At 46.4% G+C, this 27,397-nt stretch overlaps 1 protein-coding gene across 1 annotated transcript; it reads right to left on the bottom strand.

Moving 5' to 3' along the window:
* Positions 1–4,689: 4,689 nt before the first annotated feature.
* Positions 4,690–6,000, bottom strand: LOC122935492 (protein ZBED8-like). Its single transcript, XM_044291256.1, has one exon. The coding sequence runs from the start codon at positions 5,998–6,000 to the stop codon at positions 4,690–4,692; it is 1,311 nt and encodes a 436-aa protein (XP_044147191.1).
* Between the last annotated feature and the right edge of the window lie 21,397 nt (positions 6,001–27,397).

Here is a 27,397-nt window from a genome sequence, read left to right as displayed (position 1 = left end):
ATCTTCAGCTGTATATGTCACCATGGTAACTGATGCAACCAATCGGATTGCTGGATGTGAATTTGAAAACAACAAGCCGTCAGTTGGCTGCAGTCAGTTACTGGTCAGTGATGAGGGGAGATGGACGTCTATGCGCTCGGCTCTGCTCAGTGCGGAGATCACTTTATGGTGACTTCTTTGGCATCTTCGGAGCTTTCTTCTTGTAACTGTGCGATCTCTGAGGTAAGAGGCCAGGAGCTGATCATAAGGAGGAAGAGATGAAGAAATGGCTGCTCATCAGACAGGACATAACTGATAATAGAGGATGGGGGGCTGGTAATAAATGTCCAGTATAAGGCTAGGTACAGTGGAGTCGCACGACATTTGTCGCGCGACTCCACTGCAACATTTGTAGCGCAACATTTTGTTGCACTAATGTCGCGCAACAATTTTTATAATGGCAGTCTATTGTGTCGCACTGCAACATTCAACATGCTGCGACTGCGATGCAACAGTCTCAGAAAAATCCATCTCGAATGGATTTTCTGCGACTGTTGCGTCGCAGTCGCAGCATGTTGCAGTGCAACACCATAGACTGCCATTATAAAACATTGTCGCGCGACATTAGTGCAAAAAAATGTCGCAAGATAAATGTGGTCGTGTAGACGTAGCCTTATTCTTTGGACTGGTCACGGGAGCTTCTCTCTACATTATATAGCAAATATAACTGTTCATTAATGTGCACACTGATTTCACTGGGGTTTGTATGACGGCCGATGATGTCATCAGCTGTCAGGCTTTTCTACAGAGTTACAGAAGTGGAAACCTGGTGTTCTTATTTTATTTTTTTACCATTAAATAAATGGTATCGGCTCTGCCTTTTATTTCAGTCCATCAGAAGATGAAGGCATAGGCCGCCATTATTCAGTATATGCTCCGGAAATGCTCCTAGTGCATCCACCAAATTGTGTATAGACACCCATGGCCCGAGTGGCTTCCATGTATAGTCAGTATAGACAGTATGGCTCTTTTCCTGCTGTATAGTAGGGTGTCACCTGCATTCAGACACTGACTGGACCATCATTTGATCAAATTGGTATAAAGTAGCACTGGCTTAGTTGCCCACAGCAGCCAATCATATTCCACCTTTTATTTTGGACAGCTCATTTGGAAAATGAAAGGTGGAATCTGATTGGTTGCTATGGGCAACTAAGCCAGTTCTACTTTACGCCAGTTTGATAAATCTCCCCCATAGTTTTTTACAATGGTGGCCTATAGGTGGTATATGCATCTTTAAGGCATAGCGCTGCATACATTAGAGACCAGACGTGTATAATGCAAAAAACAAAGTTAGACCAGCACCTCCAAAACATGAGAAAGGGGTTCAGATGCACACTGCCATGGCTGCAATGTAAAAGCAAACAAGGACTACAAGTAGCAGCACACTGTCATGCGCAAAGACACATGCAAACACTGAAAACAGAAATAAATGTAAATTGCATTACTGCTATACCTACTATATGAACATTAAAAGCTCTTTGCACCAGAGGAGTATGTCAGGAAGATCTCCCGTCATGTAGGTCACACTGATGCCACTAGTGTCATGTGAACACAGTCTTACAGCTAATAACATTGACCACATTTGGGCTCGGCTTCTCTACCTCCATCACCCGATCAACTGCTCTAACTTCATGACGAGCTCCACTGTCAAGTCAATAGAGAGGCGGACAATAGTAAGAAGCTATCTCTGAGCTATGAGCCGGTGGGGCCCCCAGTGCCCAGACCCTCACTGATGTCATCTTCTCACATGTCTCCATGAAGGGTCAGAAAATACAAGACGGCTCCATACTGAACAGAACATTTCCCTCCATGTGGAGAGGAGTTTTCTGTATAAACCGTAGATGTGTTCATTATCACGAATATCAATGTATTTCCCAGAGTGAAGTTTTATGTAGATTATAAACCCCTCCACACGTCTCCATTCTGAATTCTGCAGAACATGAGGAACTTCACTGGAATAGGAGACCTTCAGGTTAATACACTGCGGATCTAATACAAAAACATCAATGTATATTGTTATTGGACCCGTTCGCTAATATTTCCATAAAACATTCTGTTTGGTACAAATAACTGATCTGACCGAAACTGTAAATATCTGACCCTAATGTAACTGCTCATTTTATTAGGTCTTATTACATTTCTTTTTTTTATTTCAATATGTGTAAAAGTTTGTTTCTGGGGCTCATGTCCACCATTATTTTACCCATGGGTGTAACTATAGCCATAGTGCTTGCTATGGGGCTGAGGGGCCCAATCAGGTGCAAGAACATTGTACTTTTTTGTGGGGCAGAACAATATGGTGGCTTTTTGCTATATACTGTGGGTGTTCTGATATATGGTGCTGTTATACTTACCTAGAATTTTTGCTATTTTTGCTGCTTGTTTAATTTTCGAACACTAGATGGCAGGGGCCCAATCTTATTTTGCTATGGGGTTCTATGAATTACAGTTACAACCCTTAATATCATAACCTTTGTTGCTCCTTATTGTACTTTACATATATTAATGGTTTTATCCTTGTATTTACACAGCGACAAAGAACATTGAGGCATCAGAGGTACCAGGTTAATGAAATATGACATGTCTGTGTATGTAACTGTATTTATATGTATGTAATGTCTCCATATCTGTGTCTTATATAGGTGTTGAATGTCTATATATACCGTATATTTATGTATAGAAATATTTTAAAGTGGTGTCATCTACGTATCTACAGTGTATGTAAAGTGATATGTCTATATCTCCACATGTGTATTTCCCCTGATATGTATGTACTGTATTGTGAATTAGACTATAAGTGTGGGTAGCACCCAAAATATCTGGGGTAGCATATAATGATCACAATCCAAATGTTGCTGTAAAAAATTATTTTATTAATATTATAAATATAAAAACGTTGTTGTGAGGAAAGTCAGTTTTAGAAAATGAGAAAATAAAAATGGGAAAAAAGAACAAGGGTATGGTGGGTCCACTTGATATAAAGCAAAGTAAAAATAAAAAAGTAAAAATTCACATAATAGATGCTGCTAAAGTCTTGGAGTTATCGTTGTTGTCCAGTAGGGGGAGCTATTGCAGCTGAAAATAATTACTAATCCGGATTTGCTGGGAGTAAAAAGTTACAAGATATATATATATATATAAACTTCCCCTGAGTTGGTAGCTCTGTATCAGTTTTGTGGCAATGCAGGTTATATGCGTTATCCTGTACACTGCTATGCCGCTAAGAAATGGGCAATATAAAGGTACATATTGCAAGCATTATATCGTTAAACAGCTTGTATAGAAAAAAACAGAGACAGGTGCTTCGTGCAGCTGCAACCTGTTGCTGTTACGTTACTCGCTCTGATGATGTGATGCTTGTCAGCCCTGCTCTACCTGCCCGTGACGAGGCGTCCCACGCGGGCGGGAGCGGCGGCTTGGGGTTTGAAAAAAGAGCGGGTCACAGTGTAAATCCTCGGGTCAGGCTACTTTCACACTGGCGTTTCTGGGTCCGCTTGTGAGATCCGTTTTAAGGCTCTCACGGATCAGTTCAGCCCCAATGCATTCTGAATGGATAAGGATCCGCTCAGAATGCATCAGTTTGCCTCCGTTCTGACTCTATTCCGCCCTGGGGGCAGACACCAAAACGCTGCTTGCAGCGTTTTGGTGTCCGCCTGGCGATGCAGAGGCAAACGGATCCGTCCTGACTTACAATGTAAGTCAATGGGGACGGATCCATTTTTCACTGACACAATATGGTGCAATTGAAAATGGACTTAGACTTTTTTTTAAAATAAATAATGCAAACGGATCCGTTATTAATGGATAGAAGCGTTTGCATTATTCATGCGGATCCGTCTGTGCAGATACAAGACGGATCCGCACAAAACGCCAGTGTGATAGTAGCCTTAGCGCGTTCCTTGGAGAGATCGGCAGATGCCTTTATGTTCTTTTTTCCAAGCTCTGTTCTGCGCTGTGAAGGGTACCACCATTGTTAATGTTCACATCCATACCTGGTATTCATAACCCCCAAGCCCTCTTGACAATGTCTGTCTCCTGTGGAACTAAGAGAGAAATTGATTTTGACGAGGCAGCAAAGGGATCAAATCTATTTTGCCTAGCTTCCTAAATGGCCATCAGAAACCCCAGGAAACCCTGAGGTGGCTAAGGGAGAGTCAAGTACTTCTCCAGTGTTCTGAGTGCACCTCATGGATCCCCAGAAGAACAAGCCTGAAGAAAATGCCACAAGATCTGAGACAAGGTTGACAAGGATCCAGTGAACGACAGTGATGCACCTTGGGTGGTCTGGAGAGGAACGCAGGTGATGTAAGAGACCCTCTAAGACAGTGGTTCTTAACCTTGTTGGAGGTACTGAACCCCACCAGTTTCATATGCGCATTCACCGAACCCTTCTTAATTGGAAAAATTAAATATGATTTTTTCAAATTCAAAACATAGGTATATATTTATACATAGGTGCACAAAGTGAATAAAACCATTAAAGAACAAAACCATAAAGAACAAAGAACAAAACCATTAAAACATGATTTTCACACAAAAATAAAAACATAATAATGAATATTTACTGCAAATCAGTGTGACTTCTGCTGTTGTCTTTCAGAGACCAGGTCAGAAATGCGCAGCTTTACCTTGGCAAGTGCCACTCTCATGTCATTTTCGCATGTCCAGCATCCTTGAAAAGGATTGCTCGCAAAGATATGTTGTAACAAACGGTATGAAAAACTCCAGAGCTTTCTTAGCAATAACAGGGTACGTTACCATTTGTTGACACCAAAACGTTGAGAGCGTTGTTGTTCTGAAGAGTTGCTGTTGAACCTGGCTCTGCTGAAGTTCAATGATTTCATCGAGGTATTCATCATTAACATCTGTTGTCTCAACACTAAATGTGAACGGCTGTCTCACCCTTGCTGGATATGACTCTCTTGTAGGGAAGTATGCAAGCTCATCTAAGTGTGTGGCAAATGCTTGCTTCAGTTCCGTGGGTACAGAAATGTCTCCGATTCCAGATACATCTTCGATCTTACTTACACAGTCGTCTAGCAGGGGAAAGTTTGCGAAGTTATCGTTCTCTATTCGTCGTTTCCATAACGGTAGCTTTTTTTGAAAAGCCTTCAGGTTTTCTTCCGCTTCGATGATGTTGACTCCACCGCCCTGCATCTGTTGATTGAGATGATTTAGAGCTGCAAAGATATCAGTCATGTACGCTAAAATGAGAATGAACGCAGAATCTTTGAAGCAATCTGCATGACAATGTTGGTGCTCTTGCAAAAACAGGGCTAATTCCACACGCACGGCAAAAACACGATTCAACACCTGTCCCCGGGATAACCACCGAACGTTGGAATGGTACAGAAGTACCTCAAATTCAGATCCCATTTCTTTACACAGCTCCCTGAAGATGCGGTGCCTCAGAGCACTATTTCGCAGATAGTTCACACATTCTACTACAATTTTTAATACTTCTGCCAGTTTTGGAGGCAAGGTTTTTGTTGCCAATGCATGCCTATGAAGAATACAATGCGTAACAATGATGTGTGGTGCATCGGCTTTCACTAGCGCACCAAAACCAGACTTTCTTCCCAGCATGGCTGGAGCTCCATCCGAACAAACTGCAGAAACCATATGCCACGAAAGATTGTTGTCTTTGAAGAAGTCATCCACAAGTTTCTTCACATCGGCTGCCTTAGTTGTTGTTGTAAGAGGCTTACAAAATAAAAACTCTTCCTTTATCACGTCGTCTTTCACATAGCGCACGAATACTGCAAGCTGGCTTAGATTGGAGACGTCTGTGGTCTCGTCGAGTTGAAGGCTGAATTTTGCCGGGCTTGAAATCAGATCTGCAACTATTTGAGCCAAGATGTCTTTGCTCATGTCCTCTATTCTGTCGCTGATGGTGTCATTTGAAAGAGGAATTTGGGATAACTTAACTTCAGCCGCTTTTCCCAGCATGATATTCGCCATCTTCAACACAGCTGGTTTTATGAGTGTTTCACCAATGGTGTGGGGTTTGCCCTGCTTTGCGATCAGGTAAGCAACTTCGTACGATGCTATGAGGATCGGTTTGTTGATGGGTACAAAGCCGAGAACAGGCAGATTAGCCTTTTAATCAAATCTGCCTCTCCTCACCTTGAATTCAGCGAGCGTTGTGTTCTTGTATTTTCCATCTCCATGCAGCTTAAGGAAGTGTTCTCTTAGTTTTGCCGGTGCTAGACTAGAATTGCTCAACTTGGCATTGCAAATCATACAGTTAGGACGCTGACTCCAATCACGTTCCGTTATACATGTGAATCCATATTGTACATATTCGTCCGACCACTTTCTTTTTTTGCTCGACATAGTTAGTATGAAGGGATAGGCCAAGCGATGTTGCGTGATCACCTGCAGCCAATGATGGACAAGCGGGGCGAGTCGGGTGTGTGTCTTGACCTCCAGGGCCGGACTGGGGATACAAAGCAGCCCTGGAAAAAAAATCTATGTCAGCCCCATAAGTCACTGCGCCTAATATATTACTGCCCACCCCCTCTCCACTATATAATACACTGATGATCCCCCTTCCCCTAATACACTGATGATCCCTCCTTTGCCTAATACACTGCTAACCCCCTTCCCCTAATACACTGCTAACCCCCCTCCAATACAATGCTGACCCCTTATATACAATACACAATAGGTCCTCTAAGCCCCTTTACTCTTACCTGCAGTACAACAGGTCAGCTTAGCTCAGTGATGCCGGTGTCTGTGTGCAGGAGGGACAGGATGCCGCCGCCGCCACCATGCTGTGCAGTCACTAGATCCGCCGCCGCGCAGCTGCCGGATATGACGTCATGTCGTCATTAGTGTTGATCACGAATATTCGTAATTGCGAATTTTAATCGCGAAAATTTGTATGCGAATTTTCGCAATCAAGAAAATAATGCCTGAAGATCATGAATTCGCGAATTCGCGAATATATGGCGAATATTCACCCAAATATTCGCGAAGTATCGCGAATTCGAATATTGCCCCTGCCGCTCATCACTAGTCGTCATATGCCGCTCACATCCGGCGGCTGGCGGAAGCAAAATCATTGCGCTCGCTCGGCTCTTCTGATCATGAGCCGCAGTGGGCGCAAAAGGAGTCTGAGTAACAGGAAATAAATATTTTTCTGTCTTGTGGCAGCCACCTATCAAAGCGGCCCCCCAGGGCCGGCGGCCGAACCCGCGAGACTGACTCATCGAACCCAGGTTAAGAACCACTGCTCTAAGACATCTAGAAACTGACTGCTTGCATCAGGAAGGTCACCAGAAGAGTCCAAGTCAGAGCGGTTTTACTTGCTAGGTAGCTAAAGTGAGGAAGGAAGGAACAGAAGACTGAATCACTGGACTCCAATTGCACCATGATTGATAAAAAAAAATGGCTGCACAACATTTCACATATAAACAATAGAGCTGAGAAATGGGGATTATTTTAAATTAAAGTGGTATTATACCTACTCTAAATGGAAAAATAGAAGCTCTTTGCGCACATTTTTTTATCAAACTTGTGTCAGGCCCATCTACCAGATGTCAAGGTGGCTTTCGCAGATGGGTACCTAACAGTAATTTACCGCCTCTCTTGGACTTACCTAAGCCTACAATTTTCAGGGCGGTGTAGGAACCAGCTACATTTATACTCTGACCAGAAGCCCCAGGCAGATGGGCGTTGCTTAGTTTAAATGAGGCGCTACCCTCAATATATACTACAGGAAAATTTAGACTAGCACATTCATATTCATAGTCACAGGTGCAAATCCATCAAGCAAACATGGCTGATAAAATAAAAATGGCTGCACAACATTGCACATACAAACAATAGAGCTGAGAAATGGGGATCATTCTAAATTAAAGTGGTATTATACCTACTCTAAATGGAAACATAGGAGCTCTTTGCGCACATTTTTGATCATTGTAGGCTTAGGTAAGTCCAAGAGAGGCGGATCCACAAAACACGAATATCGTCTGTGGACATTCCTCATTTTGCGCAGTGCACATGGCCAGTCCTATATAGAAATGACTATTCTTGTCTGGTACGGACCCAGAAATACGGTCGTCTGAATGGACCCTTAGGCTACATGCACACGACCGTATGTGTTTTGCGGTCCTGCCGTATGCCATCTGTTTTTTTGCAGATACATTGTAACAATGACTAAAACGAACAAGAATAGGACATGTTATATTTTCCTTTTTTTGCGGGGCTACGGAACGGACATACTGATGCGGACAGTGCACGGTGGGCTGTCCGCATTTTTTGCGGACCCATTGAAATGAATGGGTCTGCATCCTATCCGCAGAAGGAACGGAACGGACACAGAAACAGACAGCGTTCGCGTGCATGTAGCCTTAAGCTGATTAATGGTGTTGGCATCCCTTTTTTCACAGTATAAAAAAAAGCACAGTTCTATTCAGAGGTATCCGACAAAAAGACGTATACCATGCAGTGCAATGTACATATTTTTTTTTTTTTACATGGATGCCTATGGATGATATGTGTCATTGTATACCTATTCAATGGCTTACATCAAAGTCTTCCATCCAAGCTGCATGTCAGGAAAATGTTTCTGACATATATAGTACAATACCTCCAATGGAAGGCTTAAGCAAAGTAAGCCACTCAACTATAAACTCTATACTAGGCCTCATGCACACGACTTTATATATTTTGCAGTTAGCAAAACCGCGGATCCGCAAAATACAGATACCGGCCGTGTGCATCGCGCATTTTCGTTGGTCTCTATTGTACTATTGTAGAAATGCCTGTTCTTGTCTGCAAAACGTACAAGAATAGGACATGTTTTTTAATTTGCAGAACGGCCACTCTTTACTGGAGTCTGTTAATGTAAAATATATTTAATGACAGGATAACTGTAGGAGTAACTAGGGATAAATTAGAGGGGTTGTCCTACTTCTACAAGTTCTGGTATATTACTAGGATATGCCATCAGTGGGGGTAGGACTGCTTGGACCCCGAATAATCACTAGAATTAGGACGTTGCAGCACTAGGAAATTACAGCTGTAGGATTTTTCTTTGCACATAACCACTGCTGACCCTGCACTGTGAAGTCATGCTGTTTAGATATTCACTTAAATGGGGTCATGTTGCAATTCTCTGTAGTGTCTGGGTGAAAATAGCAAAAAACAAAATAAAATGCCAGAGGGTCTATAGCACTCAGCAATAGGTCATAACTCACTGGACTAAGAAAATTAATTTAACATTAGTGAAGGTGTATGTGTATATGTATAGCAGTGTAGCAGTGATGGTAATAATAAGTTAACCCTAACAGTGTAACTTTGTAATATAAAAATAGATTGCAGTGTATGCACACTATAAAATCACTGGCACTATAAAAATATTCCACACTCCAATCCCTACCCAAAAGAGAGAGCTTTTTCTTCTTACCATTCCAAATTCCTGACAGAAATATGTGTAGGCCGATCTCATTGAGATGAACTCTGTGGAACTCTTAATGCTGCCTGTCTACTGCATCTCCCACGAGATGGAACTGAGGGAGGAGCTGATCTGGATAAGTTAGTAGAGGGATCTAGTTTGAAAAAAGACCCTGGCAGGAGGCAAAAGGTCTGGCAGGAGAAGGGGGAAATACCACTGTTCCACGTTTACCATCTGGACAACTGAAAGAAACCAGAAGATGATAAGACTACCAGACCTACAGGAGATGTCAAGTTAAAAGAGATTGGGAATTTGAGGACTGGGTCCCGCCTAATCTCTTAGAATACTTGGGGTAGATGAGGGACCATAAACTGCATTTCCTGGCAGTTCTATGGTTGGACCACATTGAGCCCCAAAGAGAAGGAGCCTGAAGAAAGGACAAACTGTGTCTATTGGATCTCCAAGCAGAGAAAGCTGACCAGGCGTCCCAGTGGCAGACAGTGGTTTACCCTGGATGGAATGACCTGGAACATAGGCAGCTTGAAACAGGAAAACCCTCTAGAAACTGACTAATCCATCAAACAGCTCATCAGAAGAACACTAGTTAATGGGGTTTTACCTGCTAGGGAGGTGAAGTAACTCAGGAAGCAAAGCACAGGAGACTAAATCACTGTAAACCTGTGCTACCTTGGTTGCAGGCAGTCTAGCCTATACTGAGTATCTCATGCTCTAGGGACCTACATTATAGTTCATGCTTTGGAGGAGGTGCACTAGAAGAAGCTTGGCCCCTCAGCTGTCTACAGTAAGCTTTTACAAATTGGTGGCTGGCATTCATGGACCCCTATACCCATCAAAGGTGCCTGTTTCCTGCATCTCCTGTGAGGTGGAACTCAGAGACGATCTGAAATGGATGAGGCAAGAAAGGGATCAAGGTTTTTTTGTTTGTTTTGTTTTTTAAGGCATTGGAGGCTGGGCAGGGGCACAGGGCAATTAAAGTGTTTCATGTTTACTACTGCCTCGATAACTGGAAGAGACCAGAGGACACTGAGGCTTCTGTCTGTTAAAACTTTGGCAGACAGCCCTAACAGAGCTACAGGAGTCATATGCAGAAGATGAAAGACATTGCTAATTTGAGGACTGGAGCTATCTGTACTCCAGAAAACCCTGAGGGGGCTAAAAGAGGGTCAACTATTTATCCTGGCAGTGCCATAGTTGCACTGAATGGTACCCCAGGAGAAGAAACCTGAAGAAAGTGCCTAGTGGATCCAGAATATGTGACTAGAAGAAGTTTGACCTCGAGTGCCAGTGGTAGGTGGTGGTACTCTATGGGTGTTCTGATCAAAATGCTTGGTAATCTGAAATAGGGAGGCCCTCTGGAACTACTAGACATCAGTTGCCACCCTCAGACAAGTTATGTAGAAGAGCCGTAATTAAGGGGTGATTCACTTGCTAGGTAGGAGAAGCAGCTTAGGAAGCAAGAAGTACTATCATGATGGAGGACAGCCTATACTCAGCAGCTCCTGTTACAGGGCCCTGAACCAAAATTCTAGATGAGGAGGATGGGAAAGAGGAGCTAATAATGTAGAGCAAGCAAGAGGGACCCCCAAATCCCCCCAATGTATGCCTATGCATCCCTGGGCACAAAGCAAGCACCATAGTACTAAAATCGATGTAGGGAGCATTGTCACCAAGACATTAAAAACAGGTAAGGCATTATCCACACTTTTTCTGCATAGTATGTGGGGACCCGGAAAGCAAATGGTGCATACATCAGTTATGGGCAGGGCTGAACGCGTCTTGGTCGTGGGTAAGGAATGCCGAACCTGAACTATATGGCTGGGTTGTGCCTGGAGCCACGGGCATGGGTAGGCCTGGAGATGGCAAAAAGTCAAGGACACTGTGTTGACTAAATCAGTTTATTCGAATTCCTTCCAACATGCATAATCTATAATTCTAATAACTGAAAGGCCTGAGAGATTTCCCTGTGTGGATCGGGGATGTACCTGCTGAAGCAAGACGATCTCCAGCGCCCCATGGACCGGATGACATGAGCGGGGACCCTGTGCCTTGGCGCTGCAGATGCTGCCCCGATGCGGAATGAATGGCTCAAAATGACTTTGGGGTCGTACCCGAGACCGGTCGCCAGGGAGCGGATATGGGATATAAATTGGGTTGAAGAGAGTGGCTGGTTTTTGAAAGGCAGGAGAGAACTGTCAGGTGGTGCCGTTCGTAACAGGGACAATAACTTGTTGAGGATCTGGACTGGGCACCAGTTGTTCTGGGCGGGGAAATATTTTATTTTCGCGGGTGGCCCCATCTGGCTTGTCTTGGTCAGCGGGATGCTAAGTATGAAATGATTATTGTGCCAAGACAGCTGTTCTTTGCGGAGACAGCCATGGCCCAGCGAGCTGCCAGTGAACTCTCCTGGCCGGAGGAAGCCATAGAAACTTAGGAACATGACCGCTTGAATTACCGTGCTGGTGAGGGGCCCAAAAGGGTTGCCGTCCAGGGCGGAAGACAAGTCCCTGAACAACTTGCTGGATACTGGCTGCCTGCCGGTGGGAGCCTGTTTGGCACTTTTTTGGATTCCCCTGAGAGCCGCCTTGATGGCCTGGTTTGAAAAAATGGAAAAGTGACCTGGGTTACTGAGGATGAAGTGATGTTGGAGACCTGCTAGGTATAATTTGATGGTACTGTGTGAAAGTTTTTGTTGGGAGTGACAGAAGGCTTTGAACGCCAGAAGGTAGGATATTCCATCCCGGCCGTCCTGAGGATAGCGAAGCTTAAATTGATCGAACGCTTTCAACCCCGCTCTGTAGTTCCTGGACGTATTTGGGGCTAGAGACTGGCCCATGAGGTGTTTCGCCATTGAAACCAAAGCTTCTAACCCATGACTAGGGTGTGGTATGCTGGGACTGAGGCTCCCGTGGGATCCGCGTCGGGCATCTCCTGAAAGAAAACCGTAAAATTAAATCTGGACAGTGCGTCTGCTGCTACATTTTTTAGGCCCTGAATGTGTTCACCTGAAAAACAGAAGTTGAGGGAAAGGGATAGCCATACTAGCCTGCGCAGCAAAGACATGATCCTGGGTGACTTGGCTCTTTGTTTGTCCAGGATGTCGACCAACGCTTGACTATCCGTGACAAACAAGACGGAGGACTTGGCCCACTGTTCGCCCCAGACTCGAGCCGCAGCGACTATTGGATATAACTCCAGGAGAGGAGATGACTTTAAGGCTTCTGTGTCTGAGCTCAGTTCTAGGGGCCACCCACCTGCCAACCAGTGGTTGCCAAAAATGGCTGCAAACCCGGCTGACCCTGCTGCGTCCGAAAAAACAAAGGGTGAGAGCGTGGTTCGAGTGGGGATGAATAAAGCAACGCCATTCCAGTCCGCTAAAAAAGATTCCCACATTGACAGGTCTGCTCTGGCATGACTATCTAGGGGAATGGTGCTGCCTTGATCTTGAGCTTCGGGGAGAAGCTGAAGCAACCTCGACATGAATGATTTGCCTTGAGGCATGACCCTGGTCGCAAAGTTAAGCATCCCCAGAAGAGACTGGAGCTCCGTTTTGGTGACGGAATTTGCGAGTCTGGCTTTGGTTATGGCTGTTCCGATCTTGGTCAGTTTTTCTGCTGGGAGCCTGGCTTCCATCTGGACAGTGTCCAGAATGATGCCTAGGAAGGTGACCTGGGTGGCTGGCCCTTCTGTCTTATTTGAAGCTATCGGAACCTGTAACTGTCTGAAGGTTTCCGTTAGCGTGACTAGGCCGGACAGGTGAGGATGTTGTTTTTCGACTATCAAGAAGTCATCTAAATAGTGGATAACCATTGGCAAGTCACCGTGGTGGACCAAGATCCAGTGGAGCACTTTCGCCAGCTGGTCAAAAATCCAGGGACTGCTTTTGCATCCGAAAGTGAGACGGTTTGCAAAGTAAAATTTGTTGGACCATCTGATGCCGTAGAGCCCTTGCCTGAGAGCAAAATGAGTTGTACTGCCTGGTCGATGGAGGATCAACGCATCAAATACTCGTCTGAAGGTATCAGGGAATTCAGGCTTGGGGTGGAACATCAGAGAAGGGGCCCAACAAAAAACCCTTAGTGACCTCCCCTTGGAGCAGAGATTCGACCGTTTCCGGGTCCTGACTAGCGGATAGTAGGTTACGACCCTCCCAGTTGGTTTGTGGAAGGGCGATTATCCCTGTATGAAACCCTTCATGGAAGCCAGATATCAGGAACTCTACGAAGGCTCGGTCATGGTGGTTTTCGAGGAGCCCCGACAGCAATTCGACATTGATGTCGGTTAGTCATAGCTGTTTGGACGTCTTCCTAGGGCACGTGGAGCGAGGGTGGGCTCTGAAACATAGTGAACAAATGTGGAGGGCCCTACATGCGTTGAAGGCACAACTTCCCAGATTAAAGTTGTTGCAAAGTTGGCTCTTGCCGAGGTACACTATGGGTCTCCCTAGTTTGTCGATTGTGCTGGAGTTCCCCTGGGTTCCGGAGGGGCCGGGCCACGCCCCTTGCGGAGTAGCAGGGTTGGAGTTTAGGCACCATTCGGTGGGGTGGAATATGGATTGGCAGCTTGCGCATGTGGGAGCCCGGAGACCCGCGAAGTGCCGGCAGAAAAGTTCCATGTCCATCTCCGCCCAATTAGTGACAAACTGGAATTGGGCGAGCGCTGCTGCTGCTTTGGCGGAAAAGGACCGGTGGAAATCGTAAAAAGCCGATCCACCATATTTCTGGCCCAGGTCAGTGACCCGATATAGGTATTTGTCCAGTTCCTCCCTCCTGTCTGGCTGGGCTGAACATACCACATCCCTGTATATGCTGAAGGCCAGCACGAATTCGGGGATGGTCAACTTTCTATTCATGCGTGCGTCCTTTGCTTTCAGGACTATTGACACGTCCCCGCAATTAATCACTCGACTTTCTGGGGCATCTTGGGACGCTATCAGGATCGATGCTAGGTTTATATCCCTCCCTGCCAAGATATTCTTTTTGAGGCTATCTGGTAAGAAATGAGATGGGGCAATCGGGGGGGGGCATGAGTGTACCTGGAAGAAGCTGTGGGAGAAGCAGGGATGGTGCTGGTGCCTGGGTATGACCGGACACTGACGGCTGAGATTCCAGGTTCCCACCCTGGACTGGATGTCTGAGATGGAGCTGACTAAGCCATTGATGGAGGACTGGAGTTGGGCCAATGAGAGTTGAATGGACGGAAGGGAGTTTTGTTCCTCTGAGGGCCCGGCCTCTGTTGTCGGTAGCCTATAAAATTTGGCTTTCCTGGCAGAAGCTGGATACCGAATCCCTCTTTTGTTCAGCTCCATGATCAGTCTTGGGATGGTCCAGCTCCGGAGGGACCCGTTGTTGGCCAGGCCCGAAATCGAAGAGCCTAGCATGGAACCATTGTCCTCTATGTCGGACACCTGTGACATCGTGGACCAGTCTTTTAACCGGACCAAGACCTGCTCCTAGGTTGTGGAATGGACCGCTCCTGGCTTGCCACTATCAGAAAAACCAACAATAAGAACTAGCAAAGTATATACAGACTGGGGTATGCATGGATAGGACCTACCGATGCTTTTACCCTTATTGCGCATTTCTTACCTTGCGGAGCTTTGCCTGAATTGGAGACGATGGTCGTCGGTAGACACTTCTAGGAATCTGAGGGGGAACATTAAGTAGACTGAATAACGTAGCCGTGGAGGCAAGATGCGGACCGTGAGACCCTTTGCCGTCCGGGGGGCTCTTAATTAAAGGCGGGTCAGGATAGCGTGCGGGAGTGTGGAGGGCTCCGCCTGACATAGTGTGGTAGCCGCGGCGGCTGGACCTGGCGGTCTAGTTGTCGGCCAAGCGGTTGGTTTGTCTTGGGGAACCCGGGAGACAAAATAAATGACATGGCGGAGTCAACGGTACTGAACCTGGACGATCCAGGTGACGTACAACATTTAACGTGGCCTGGACGATCCAGGTAACGAACAATAACATCACAGGTATCTGTGGAGGCTAGACCTGGGAGAATTAGGTGACATACAACATTCAAAACTCGGCCTGGACGATCCAGGTAACAAACAACTGACATAGTTGAGGTCTGCAGCAGCTGGCCCGGCGGGGTCCAGGTGACGTGCAACGTCGAACTCGGCCTGGACGATCCAGGTGACATGCAACATTTAAAATCGGCCTAGACGATCCAGGTGACATGCAACATTTAAAACTCGGCCTGGACGATCCAGGTGGCATGCGACATTTGAACTCGGCCTGGACGATCCAGGTGACATGCAGCATTACACTCGGCCTGGACGATCCAGGTGACATGCAACATTGGATTTGGCCTGGACGATCCAGGTGACATGCAACATTTAAAACTCGGCCTGGACGATCCAGGTGACGTGCAACATTGGATTCGGCCTGGGCGATCCAGGTAACATGCAATATTACACTTGGCCCGGACGATCCGGGAGCCATGCGACTTTGCACATGGCCTGGACGATCCAGGTGACATGCAACATTTAAAATCGGCCTGGACGATCCAGGTGACATGCAACATTTAAAACTCGGCCTGGACGATCCAGGTGGCATGCAGCATTTGAACTCGGCCTGGACGATCCAGGTGACATGCAACATTTGAACTCGGCCTGGACGATCCAGGTGACATGCAACATTTGAACTCGGCCTGGACGATCCAGGTGACATGCAGCATTACACTCGGCCTGGACGATCCAGGTGACATGCAACATTTAAAACTCGGCCTGGACGATCCAGGTGACGTGCAACATTGGATTCAGCCTGGGCGATCCAGGTAACATGCAATATTACACTTGGCCTGGACGATCCGGGAGCCATGCAACATTGCACATGGCCTGGACGATCCAGGTAACAAAACAGCTGATATTTCAAACTTGGCCTGGACGATCCAGGTGGGAGACCTATCGACGTGGCCGGTATCCGCGGGGCTGCATATGGACGGCCCGGATAAGCTATGGGCCTGTTCGACTGTTTGTTCATTGCTGTCCCCTCCACCTGGCTGGGACATGCGATGAAGCGGTGACGCTTGTGAAGCGCAATCGGGGCCCCGATAACAAACAACTGACATAGTTGAGGTCTGCAGCAGCTGGCCCGGCGGGGTCCAGGTGACGTGCAACGTCGAACTTGGCCTGGACGATCCATGTGACATGCAACATTTAAACTCGGCCTGGACGATCCAGGTGACATGCAACATTTAAAACTCGGCCTGGACGATCCAGGTGGCATGCAACATTTGAACTCGGCCTGGACGATCCAGGTGACATGCAACATTTAAAACTCGGCCTGGACGATCCAGGTGACGTGCAACATTGGATTCGGCCTGGGCGATCCAGGTAACATGCAATATTACACTTGGCCCGGACGATCCGGGAGCCATGCGACTTTGCACATGGCCTGGACGATCCAGGTGACATGCAGCATTACACTCAGCCTGGACAATCCAGGTGACATGCAACATTGGATTTGGCCTGGACGATCCAGGTGACATGCAACATTTAAAACTCGGCCTGGACGATCCAGGTGGCATGCGACATTTGAACTCGGCCTGGACGATCCAGGTGACATGCAGCATTACACTCGGCCTGGACGATCCAGGTGACATGCAACATTGGATTTGGCCTGGACGATCCAGGTGACATGCAACATTTAAAACTCGGCCTGGACGATCCAGGTGACGTGCAACATTGGATTCGGCCTGGGCGATCCAGGTAACATGCAATATTACACTTGGCCCGGACGATCCGGGAGCCATGCGACTTTGCACATGGCCTGGACGATCCAGGTGACATGCAACATTTAAAATCGGCCTGGACGATCCAGGTGACATGCAACATTTAAAACTCGGCCTGGACGATCCAGGTGGCATGCAGCATTTGAACTCGGCCTGGACGATCCAGGTGACATGCAACATTTGAACTCGGCCTGGACGATCCAGGTGACATGCAACATTTGAACTCGGCCTGGACGATCCAGGTGACATGCAGCATTACACTCGGCCTGGACGATCCAGGTGACATGCAACATTTAAAACTCGGCCTGGACGATCCAGGTGACGTGCAACATTGGATTCAGCCTGGGCGATCCAGGTAACATGCAATATTACACTTGGCCTGGACGATCCGGGAGCCATGCAACATTGCACATGGCCTGGACGATCCAGGTAACAAAACAGCTGATATTTCAAACTTGGCCTGGACGATCCAGGTGGGAGACCTATCGACGTGGCCGGTATCCGCGGGGCTGCATATGGACGGCCCGGATAAGCTATGGGCCTGTTCGACTGTTTGTTCATTGCTGTCCCCTCCACCTGGCTGGGACATGCGATGAAGCGGTGACGCTTGTGAAGCGCAATCGGGGCCCCGATAACAAACAACTGACATAGTTGAGGTCTGCAGCAGCTGGCCCGGCGGGGTCCAGGTGACGTGCAACGTCGAACTCGGCCTGGACGATCCAGGTGACATGCAACATTTAAACTCGGCCTGGACGATCCAGGTGACATGCAACATTTAAAACTCGGCCTGGACGATCCAGGTGGCATGCAACATTTGAACTCGGCCTGGACGATCCAGGTGACATGCAACATTTAAAACTCGGCCTGGACGATCCAGGTGACGTGCAACATTGGATTCGGCCTGGGCGATCCAGGTAACATGCAATATTACACTTGGCCCGGACGATCCGGGAGCCATGCGACTTTGCACATGGCCTGGACGATCCAGGTGACATGCAGCATTACACTCAGCCTGGACAATCCAGGTGACATGCAACATTGGATTTGGCCTGGACGATCCAGGTGACATGCAACATTTAAAACTCGGCCTGGACGATCCAGGTGGCATGCAGCATTTGAACTCGGCCTGGACGATCCAGGTGACATGCAGCATTACACTCGGCCTGGACGATCCAGGTGACATGCAGCATTGGATTTGGCCTGGACGATCCAGGTGACATGCAACATTTAAAACTCGGCCTGGACGATCCAGGTGACGTGCAACATTGGATTCAGCCTGGGCGATCCAGGTAACATGCAATATTACACTTGGCCCGGACGATCCGGGAGCCATGCGACATTGCACATGGCCTGGACGATCCAGGTAACAAAACAGCTGATATTTCAAACTTGGCCTGGACGATCCAGGTGGGAGACCTAACGACGTGGCCGGTATCCGCGGGGCTGCATATGGACGGCCCGGATAAGCTATGGGCCTGTTCGACTGTTCGTTCATTGCTGTCCCCTCCACCTGGCTGGGACATGCGATGAAGCGGTGACGCTTGTGAAGCGCAATCAGGGCCCCCGGTGCCTACTGCTGCCGTGGGGCCCCGCCTCCATGTTATGCGGCAGCCCCGGCCTGTGTGTTTCAAATGGCCTGGACTGACCCGCGACTTGGCAGGGTGATGGGTGTGTGGGTATGCATCCGTTGTGTGAGATGTGCCTCCTGATACCGGTTGGGAGTCGGGCTGCCCGTTGCCGGCTCGCCACCGGTGCCTGATGTGCCCCTGCTGCCTAACCGTGCCGCCTCTGCTGTATAGCACGTGCTCCTATGTTTGGGGAGAGGATCTGGCGGCTGTGCGGGCGGTGCGCCGCGCCCCTGAGTGCTTCAGAGGTGGGTGGGTGGTGGGGGGGAGGAACCCTGGACCTGTGCCCTGCTGCGGAATGCTGTCCCCCGTCGCTTGCTCCGTCCCTGAAGGAGTGGGCGGCGGACGTGTGTGGGGGGAATCGCTCAGTGCTCTGCTGGAAGTGCCTGGAGCGCTGGCGGACGTACGTGCGTTCCACCGTGGCCCGCACGCGAGGCGTGCAGACTTCTCACGGGAAGAGATCCCTGGCAGGGGACGGGGAAGAAGCTGAGGGCTCCGAGCTCCCGGTACTTACTTGGGGCCTGAAGAAATCTGTCCGGAATGGTAGCACTCTGCGATGCGAGGCTTGCGTGGAGACAAAAGGTGGCTTGCTTGTGACGGCAGCTAGATGTGGCTCCTCCTACTGAAGTAAGTGAGTCACACCACTAGAGAACGGGGGAGGCAGGTATATATAGGGTGCCGACGCCCTGCCCACAAATACAGGCTGACCTCAGCCTTAATACTTGTATCCATTGCCCCATTAACCTTAGTCAAGCCAAAATATGTCTGTATACCATTTTTTACCATACAGAAAAACACTATTGGTTGCATTTTTCTATGAAGAGGCATCCTGCACACAAAACATATGGTGTGTGATATACCGTACATTTTTAAAGCATGAATGTCTATGGTGTATTTTATCTTTATAAATGACACTAAGTTACTATAACAGTGCTTTCAATGATCAGTAAACTTCCATGTATTACAGTAGTGGGTTTATTTACACATATATTTTGTGTTTAGAATACTGTAGGAATAAATAGTTATACATTAAAATCATGGTATATTACTAGGATGTGCCATAACTTGCTGATCACTGGGGGAAGTACTGCTTGGACTAGTAAAGTACAGCTTTATCCTTGCATAGCACCTCTCCTGACCTAGCAATGTATACGTCCTTCTTTGTTCATTTAAATGAGGCTATGTTTGAGTTCTCTGCACTGTTCCTAGATGAAACAGCAGTGATATGGGAAAAAAAACTGGTATGGAGGCCATAACTCACTGTACTGGGAAAATCCCTTTATCGTTAGCAAAAGTATTTTATCATTAAAAAACATATAATATAGCAGTAGTAGTAATAATAATAATAAGTTAAGCCCCATGTGAACTTAATGCAAAAGTATTTTTTCTAGAACAGGGTTGCACATCCAGCAGCCTCCAAAGCCATTTGGTGTGTCCCCCAGCAGCACTGTGTCTCTGCTCCCATGGGGCCTGTGTATAAACTAAGGCACAGTAATGTTGTGTCCATAGTAATATTATGGCACAATTTTAAATGACATTTTTGAGTCCATCAACCACTTTGTGGCTTTATTAAGATGGGTCTCTACACTAACACTTTATAGAGCAGGAGATAACCTTCTTATATACTCACTGTTCCAGTGCAGTCTCTAAGAACGTGATCTCTGGGATCTCGTCTATAGGAGGGGTACAGTATTTCTTATGAATAAAGTCTTAGTGTAGGGACCCATCTGAATGAGGTCGCCGTGACGTGGCAGATGGGCTCGCACAATTTGATTAAAATGTGCGCTAAGAACCTCACTCACACTTACAACTAGTGACATATGAAGATGTAGTAGAAGAATTTTCCACCATCAGAAGTGTAAACTCACTTGGCAGAATTGGGTCTAGTTTCTGTAAAACATTTGGCTGGTCCTGTAATTCCCATATACAGTGGGTTGTATGGAGCAACTGCATGCAAACATGACCATCAATCTATTCAAACAATGTGTGGGTGAAATGGAGGCAGATATGGCCTCATAGCAGTTTTGGGGATCTCAGCGAATGATCATAATTAATCCAGAAATTAAGTAATAATAACATGTTGAGTGTTCGTATGGGTGCAAGGCAGGACACGAAGAGTGCAATGGCCAGCGTAGGGTGCTAAAGCAAGTAACCATGCCAGATGTAGCAGAATAAACATCTCTCTTTACTGCAGTGCAAAATAGGAGTTGTAATACATCCAACAAGAGCAAAACACAGTTCCCACAATGTACAGTGCTATTCTTCCCAGGTAATTTTGTATGGATTTGAGCAATGGTGGAAATGATCGTACTCTTTCCTCTATATTCTCTAGTCTCGATGTGTCATGGGTGTCTTAACATTATTCCTCTCACTGCAGTAAAGTCTAAATACCTTAGGTAGCAGGATACCTTACTGACTCCAATGCAATGACTCTTCTTGTCCATTTCTCTCTTTCTTCCTTTGTATGATCATCCAGAGATCAGTGAGTCTCTGTAGCTTTTACTCCAGTCTTGTGAGGAATGGAGTACATACAGTCGTGGCCAAAAGTTTAGAGAATTACATAAATATTGGAAATTGGAAAAGTTGCTGCTTTAGTTTTTATAATAGCAATTTGCATATACTCCAGAATGTTATGAAGAGTGATCAGATGAATTGCATAGTCCTTCTTTGCCATGAAAATTAACTTAATCCCCAAAAAAACTTTCCACTGCATTTCATTGCTGTCATTAAAGGACCTGCTGAGATCATTTCAGTAATCGTCTTGTTAACTCAGGTGAGAATGTTGATGAGCACAAGGCTGGAGATCATTATGTCAGGCTGATTGGGTTAAAATGGCAGACTTGACCTGTTAAAAGGAGGGTGATGCTTGAAATCATTGTTCTTCCATTGTTAACCATGGTGACCTGCAAAGAAACGCGTGCAGCCATCATTGCGCTGCATAAAAATGGCTTCACAGGCAAGGATATTGTGGCTACTAAGATTGCACCTCAATCAACAATTTAAAGGTTAATCAAGAACTTTAAGGAAAGAGGTTCAATTCTTGTTAAGAAGGCTTCAGGGCATCCAAGAAAGTCCAGCAAGCGCCAGGATCGTCTCCTAAAGAGGATTCAGCTGCGGGATCGGAGTGCCACCAGTGCAGAGCTTGCTCAGGAATAGCAGCAGGCAGGTGTGAGCGCATCTGCACGCACAGTGAGGCGAAGACTTTTGGAAGATGGCCTGGTGTCAAGAAGGGCAGCAAATAAGCCACTTCTCTCCAAAAAAAACATGAGGGACAGATTGATCTTCTGCAGAAAATATGGTGAATGGACTGCTGAGGACTGGGGCAAAGTCATATTCTCCGATGAAGCCTCTTTCCGATTGTTTGGGGCATCAGGAAAAAGGCTTGTCCGGAGAAGAAAAGGTGAGCGCTACCATCAGTCCTGTGTCATGCCAACAGTAAAGCATCCTGAGACCAGTCATGTGTGGGGTTGCTTCTCATCTAAGGGAGTGGGCTCACTCACAATTTTTACCCCAAAACACAGCCATGAATAAAGAATGGTACCAAAACACCCTCCAACAGCAACTTCTTCCAACAATCCAACAACGGTTTGGTGAAGAACAATGCATTTTCCAGCACGATGGAGCACCGTGCAATAAGGCAAAAGTGATAACTAAGTGGCTCGGGAACCAAAACGTTGACATTTTGGGTCCATGGCCTGGAAACTCCCCAGATCTTAATCCCATTGAGAACTTGTGGTCAATCCTCAAGAAGTTGATTGAGAGCATGCCCAGTCGAATTGCAGAGGTCCTGAAAAAGAAGGGCCAACACTGCAAATACTGACTCTTTGCAGAAATGTCATGTAATTGTCGATAAAAGCCTTTGAAACATATGAAGTGCGTGTAATATTTCACTACATCACAGAAACAACTGAAACAAAGATCTAAAAGCAGTTTAGCAGCTAACTTTGTGAAAACTAATATTTGTGTCATTCTCAAAACTTTTGGCCACGACTGTAGAGTTGCTTCCTCACTCTTCTCCTAGCAAACTCCAGGCTAGAATGCTCTGGAGTCAGCAAAGGGGCATATATAAAATTGACACCAAGCTTCCTGTAGAGGCTGTGCCAGAGCTGACTACCATTAAACAGCAAAACAAAAATGAAAGTACCCTCTGCTGTGGGGCACTGCACATTGTGTTTGACATAATGGATCAGGTTGGTAGATTACTCTGAAGGGCTGGTGAGGACCCATGGTGCACTTTGGTACCAATTAAAATGTTAAATGTAGGTGGAAGTTAATTGATTCATTGCCTTAGGCTGTAAGCTCAGTGCAAGGACCTCAAATGTAGTATTTTCTGAAATATTACCTTACCTGTACCATGCACAGCAGGAGATTAGCAGGGAAAGGCAGCAGAACATCAGGGAGATAAACAAGTGGCTCAAGATCCGGTGTAGGAAAGATGCGTTTGGGTTCCTGGAAAACTCGGCTGAATTCTCTATTTGGTAGAGGCTCTCCAGTAAGGATAAGCTGCATTTGAATGGGCAAGGTACAGCTGTGCTTGGGAAGAGGATGGGTAGAAGGTTGGAGGAAAGTTGAAGGACTGAGAGGTAGGGCAATTACATTATAGAAGAGGAAGATAACAACCTGGAACTTATTAACCACTTCAGCCCCGCTAGGTGAAACCCCCTTCATGACCAGAGCACTTTTTACACTTCGGCACTACACTACTTTCACCGTTTATCGCTCGGTCATGCAACTTACCACCCAAATGAATTTTACCTCCTTTTCTTCTCACTAATGGAGCTTTCATTTGGTGGTATTTCATTGCTGCTGGCATTTTTACTTTTTTTGTTATTAATCAAAATGTAACGATTTTTTTGCAAAAAAATGACATTTTTCACTTTCAGCTGTAAAATTTTGCAAAAAAAACGACATCCATATATACATTTTTTGCCAAATTTATTGTTCTACATGTCTTTGATAAAAAAAAAATGTTTGGGCAAAAAAAAAATGGTTTGGGTAAAAGTTATAGCATTTACAAACTATGGTACAAAAATGTGAATTTCCGCTTTTTGAAACAGCTCCCACTTTCTGAGCACCTGTCATGATTCCTGAGGTTCTACAATGCCCAAACAGTAGAAAACCCCCACAAATGACCACATTTCGGAAAGTAGACACCCTAAGGTATTCGCTGATGGGCATAGTGAGTTCATAGAACTTTCTATTTTTTGTCACAAGTTAGCGGAAAATGATGATGATTTTATTTTTTTTATTTTTTCTTACAAAGTCTCATATTCCACTAACTTGCGACAAAAAATAAAAAATTCTAGGAACTCACCATGCCCCTCACAGAATACCTTGGGGTGTCTTCTTTCCAAAATGGGGTCACTTGTGGGGTAGTTATACTGCCCTGGCAATTTAGGGGCCCAAATGTGTGAGAAGAACTTTGCAATCAAAATGTGTAAAAAATGACCGGTGAAATCCAAAAGGTGCACTTTGGAATATGTGCCCCTTTGCCCACCTAGGCTGCCAAAAAGTGTCATACATCTGGTATCGCCGTACTCAGGAGAAGTTGGGGAATGTGTTTTGGGGTGTGATTTTACATACACCTATGCTGGGTGAGAGAAATATCTTGGCAAAAGACAACTTTTCCCATTTTTTTATACAAAGTTGGCATTTGACCAAGATATTTCTCTCATCCAGCATGGGTATATGTAAAATGACACCGCAAAACACATTCCCCAACTTCTCCTGAGTACGGCGATACCACATGTGTGACACTTTTTTGCAGCCTAGATGCGCAAAGGGGCCCAAATTCCTTTTAGGAGGGCATTTTTAGACATTTGGATCCCAGACTTCTTCTCACACTTTCGGGCCCCTAAAAAGCCAGGGCAGTATAAATACCCCACACATGACCCCACTTTGGAAAGAAGACACCCCAAGGTATTCAATGAGGGGCATGGCGAGTTCCTAGAATTTTTTATTTTTTTGCATAAGTTAGCGGATATTGATTTTTTTTTGTTTTTTTCTCACAAAGTCTCACTTTCCGCTAACTTAGGACAAAAATTTCAATCTTTCATGGACTCAATATGCCCCTCACGGAATACCTTGGGGTGTCTTCTTTCCAAAATGGGGTCAAATGTGGGGTATTTATACTGCCCTGGCTTTTTAGGGGCCCTAAAGCGTGAGAAGAAGTCTGGAATATAAATGTCTAAAAATGTTTACGCATTTGGATTCCGTGAGGGGTATGGTGAGTTCATGGGAGATTTTATTTTTTGACACAAGTTAGTGGAATATGAGACTTTGTAAGAAAAAACAAAAACAAACTAAAAATTTCCGCTAACTTGTGCCAAAAAAAATGTCTGAATGGAGCCTTACCAGGGGGGGGGGGGGGGGGTGATCAATGACAGGGGGGTGATCACCCATATAGACTCCCTGATCACCCCCCTGTCATTTATCACCCCCCCTGTAAGGCTCCATTCAGACATCCGCATGATTTTTTACGGATCCATGGATACATGTATCGGATCCACAGAACGCATGCGGACGTCTGAATGGAGCCTTACCAGGGGGGGGGGGGTGATCAATGACAGGGGGGTGATCAATGACAGGGGGTGATCACCCATATAGACTCCCTGATCACCCCCCTGTCATTGATCACCCCCCCTGTAAGGCTCCATTCAGACGTCCGTATAATTTGGATCGGATCCGCAAAACACATGCGGACGTCTGAATGGAGCCTTACAGGGGGGTTATCAATGACAGGGGGGTGATCAGGGAGTGTATATGGGTGATCACCCGCCTGTCATTGATCACCCCCCTGTAAGGCTCCATTCAGACGTCCGTATGCTTTTTGCGGATCCGATCCATGTATCCGTGGATCCGTAAAAATCATACGGACGTCTGAACGGAGCCTGACCGGGGGCTGATCAATGACAGGGCGGTGATCAATGACAGGGGGTGATCAGGGAGTGTATATGGGTGATCACCCGCCTGTCATTGATCACCCCCCTGTAAGGCTCCATTCAGACGTCCGTATGCTTTTTGCGGATCCGATCCATGTATCCGTGGATCCGTAAAAATCATACGGACGTCTGAATGGAGCCTTACAGGGGGGGTGATCAGTGACAGGGCGGTGATCAATGACAGGGGGTGATCAGGGAGTGTATATGGGTGATCACCCGCCTGTCATTGATCACCCCCCTGCAAGGCTCCATTCAGACGTCCGTATGCTTTTTGCGGATCCGATCCATGTATCCGTGGATCCATAAAAATCATACGGACGTCTGAACGGAGCCTGACAGGGGGGTGATCAATGACAGGGCGGTGATCAATGACAGGGGGTGATCAGGGAGTGTATATGGGTGATCACCCGCCTGTCATTGATCACCCCCTGTAAGGCTCCATTCAGACGTCCGCATGTGATTTGCGGATCCGATCCATGTATCCATGGATCCGTAAAAATCATGCGGACGTCTGAATGGAGCCTTACAGGGGGGGTGATCAGTGACAGGGCGGTGATCAAAGACAGGGGGTGATCAGGGAGTGTATATGGGTGATCACCCGCCTGTCATTGATCACCCCCCTGCAAGGCTCCATTCAGACGTCCGTATGCTTTTTGCGGATCCGATCCATGTATCCGTGGATCCGTATAAATCATACGGACGTCTGAACGGAGCCTGACAGGGGGGTGATCAATGACAGGGCGGTGATCAATGACAGGGGGGTGATCAGGGAGTTTATATGGGGTGATCAGGGGTTTATAAGGGGTTAATAAGTAACGGGGGGGGGGTGTAGTGTAGTGTGGTGTTTGGTGCGACTGTACTGACCTACCTGAGTCCTCTGGTGGTCGATCCTAACAAAAGGGACCACCAGAGGACCAGGTAGGAGGTATATTAGACGCTGTTATGAAAACAGCGTCTAATATACCTGTTAGGGGTTAAAAAATTCGGATCTCCAGCCTGCCAGCGAGCGATCGCCGCTGGGAGGCTGGAGATCCACTCGCTTACCTTCCGTTCCTGTGAGCGCGCGCGCCTGTGCGCGCGTTCACAGGAAATCTCGCATCTCGCGAGATGACGCGTATATGCGTCCAGGAGGAGTAAAGCAACCACCTCCCGGACGCATATCTGCGTACAGCGGTCGGGAGGTGGTTAAAAGGAAATGAATGTGGAGGTAAGGGAAGGGTGAGAATAGTTAGTGAGGGTAAGTTTAAGGCTGTGTTCACATTACATTTCTGTCCTATAGTTAACCTATATGTTGGAAAAAGGATGCAAAAGTGTAGTATACTATACTTTTCCATCTTGCGGAGTCAAATAAAATAAATGTATGTTTATCGGATACCTTTTTTTACAATGGAACTCTATGGTGATAGCATCTGTCAGAGGCATCCATTTAACATATACGTCATGTGTTTGCGTTAAACGTGGGACACAAACCTGATATGAACACAGCCTTAAAAATAAACAAACATAAACCTCTAAACTATATGTACAGGTATACTAATACCAGAAGCCTGACCAATAAAATTGGTGAACTGGAATTAATCATGTCTGAGCGGAGAACTATGACATTGTGGATGCAACTTATTCTTCTGACTTTG

This window comes from Bufo gargarizans, chromosome 4, assembly GCF_014858855.1.
Source record: "Bufo gargarizans isolate SCDJY-AF-19 chromosome 4, ASM1485885v1, whole genome shotgun sequence".
NCBI lineage: Eukaryota > Metazoa > Chordata > Amphibia > Anura > Bufonidae > Bufo > Bufo gargarizans.
The sequence above is the reverse complement of the archived record's forward strand: the minus strand, read 5'-3'. Positions and strand labels throughout refer to the sequence as shown.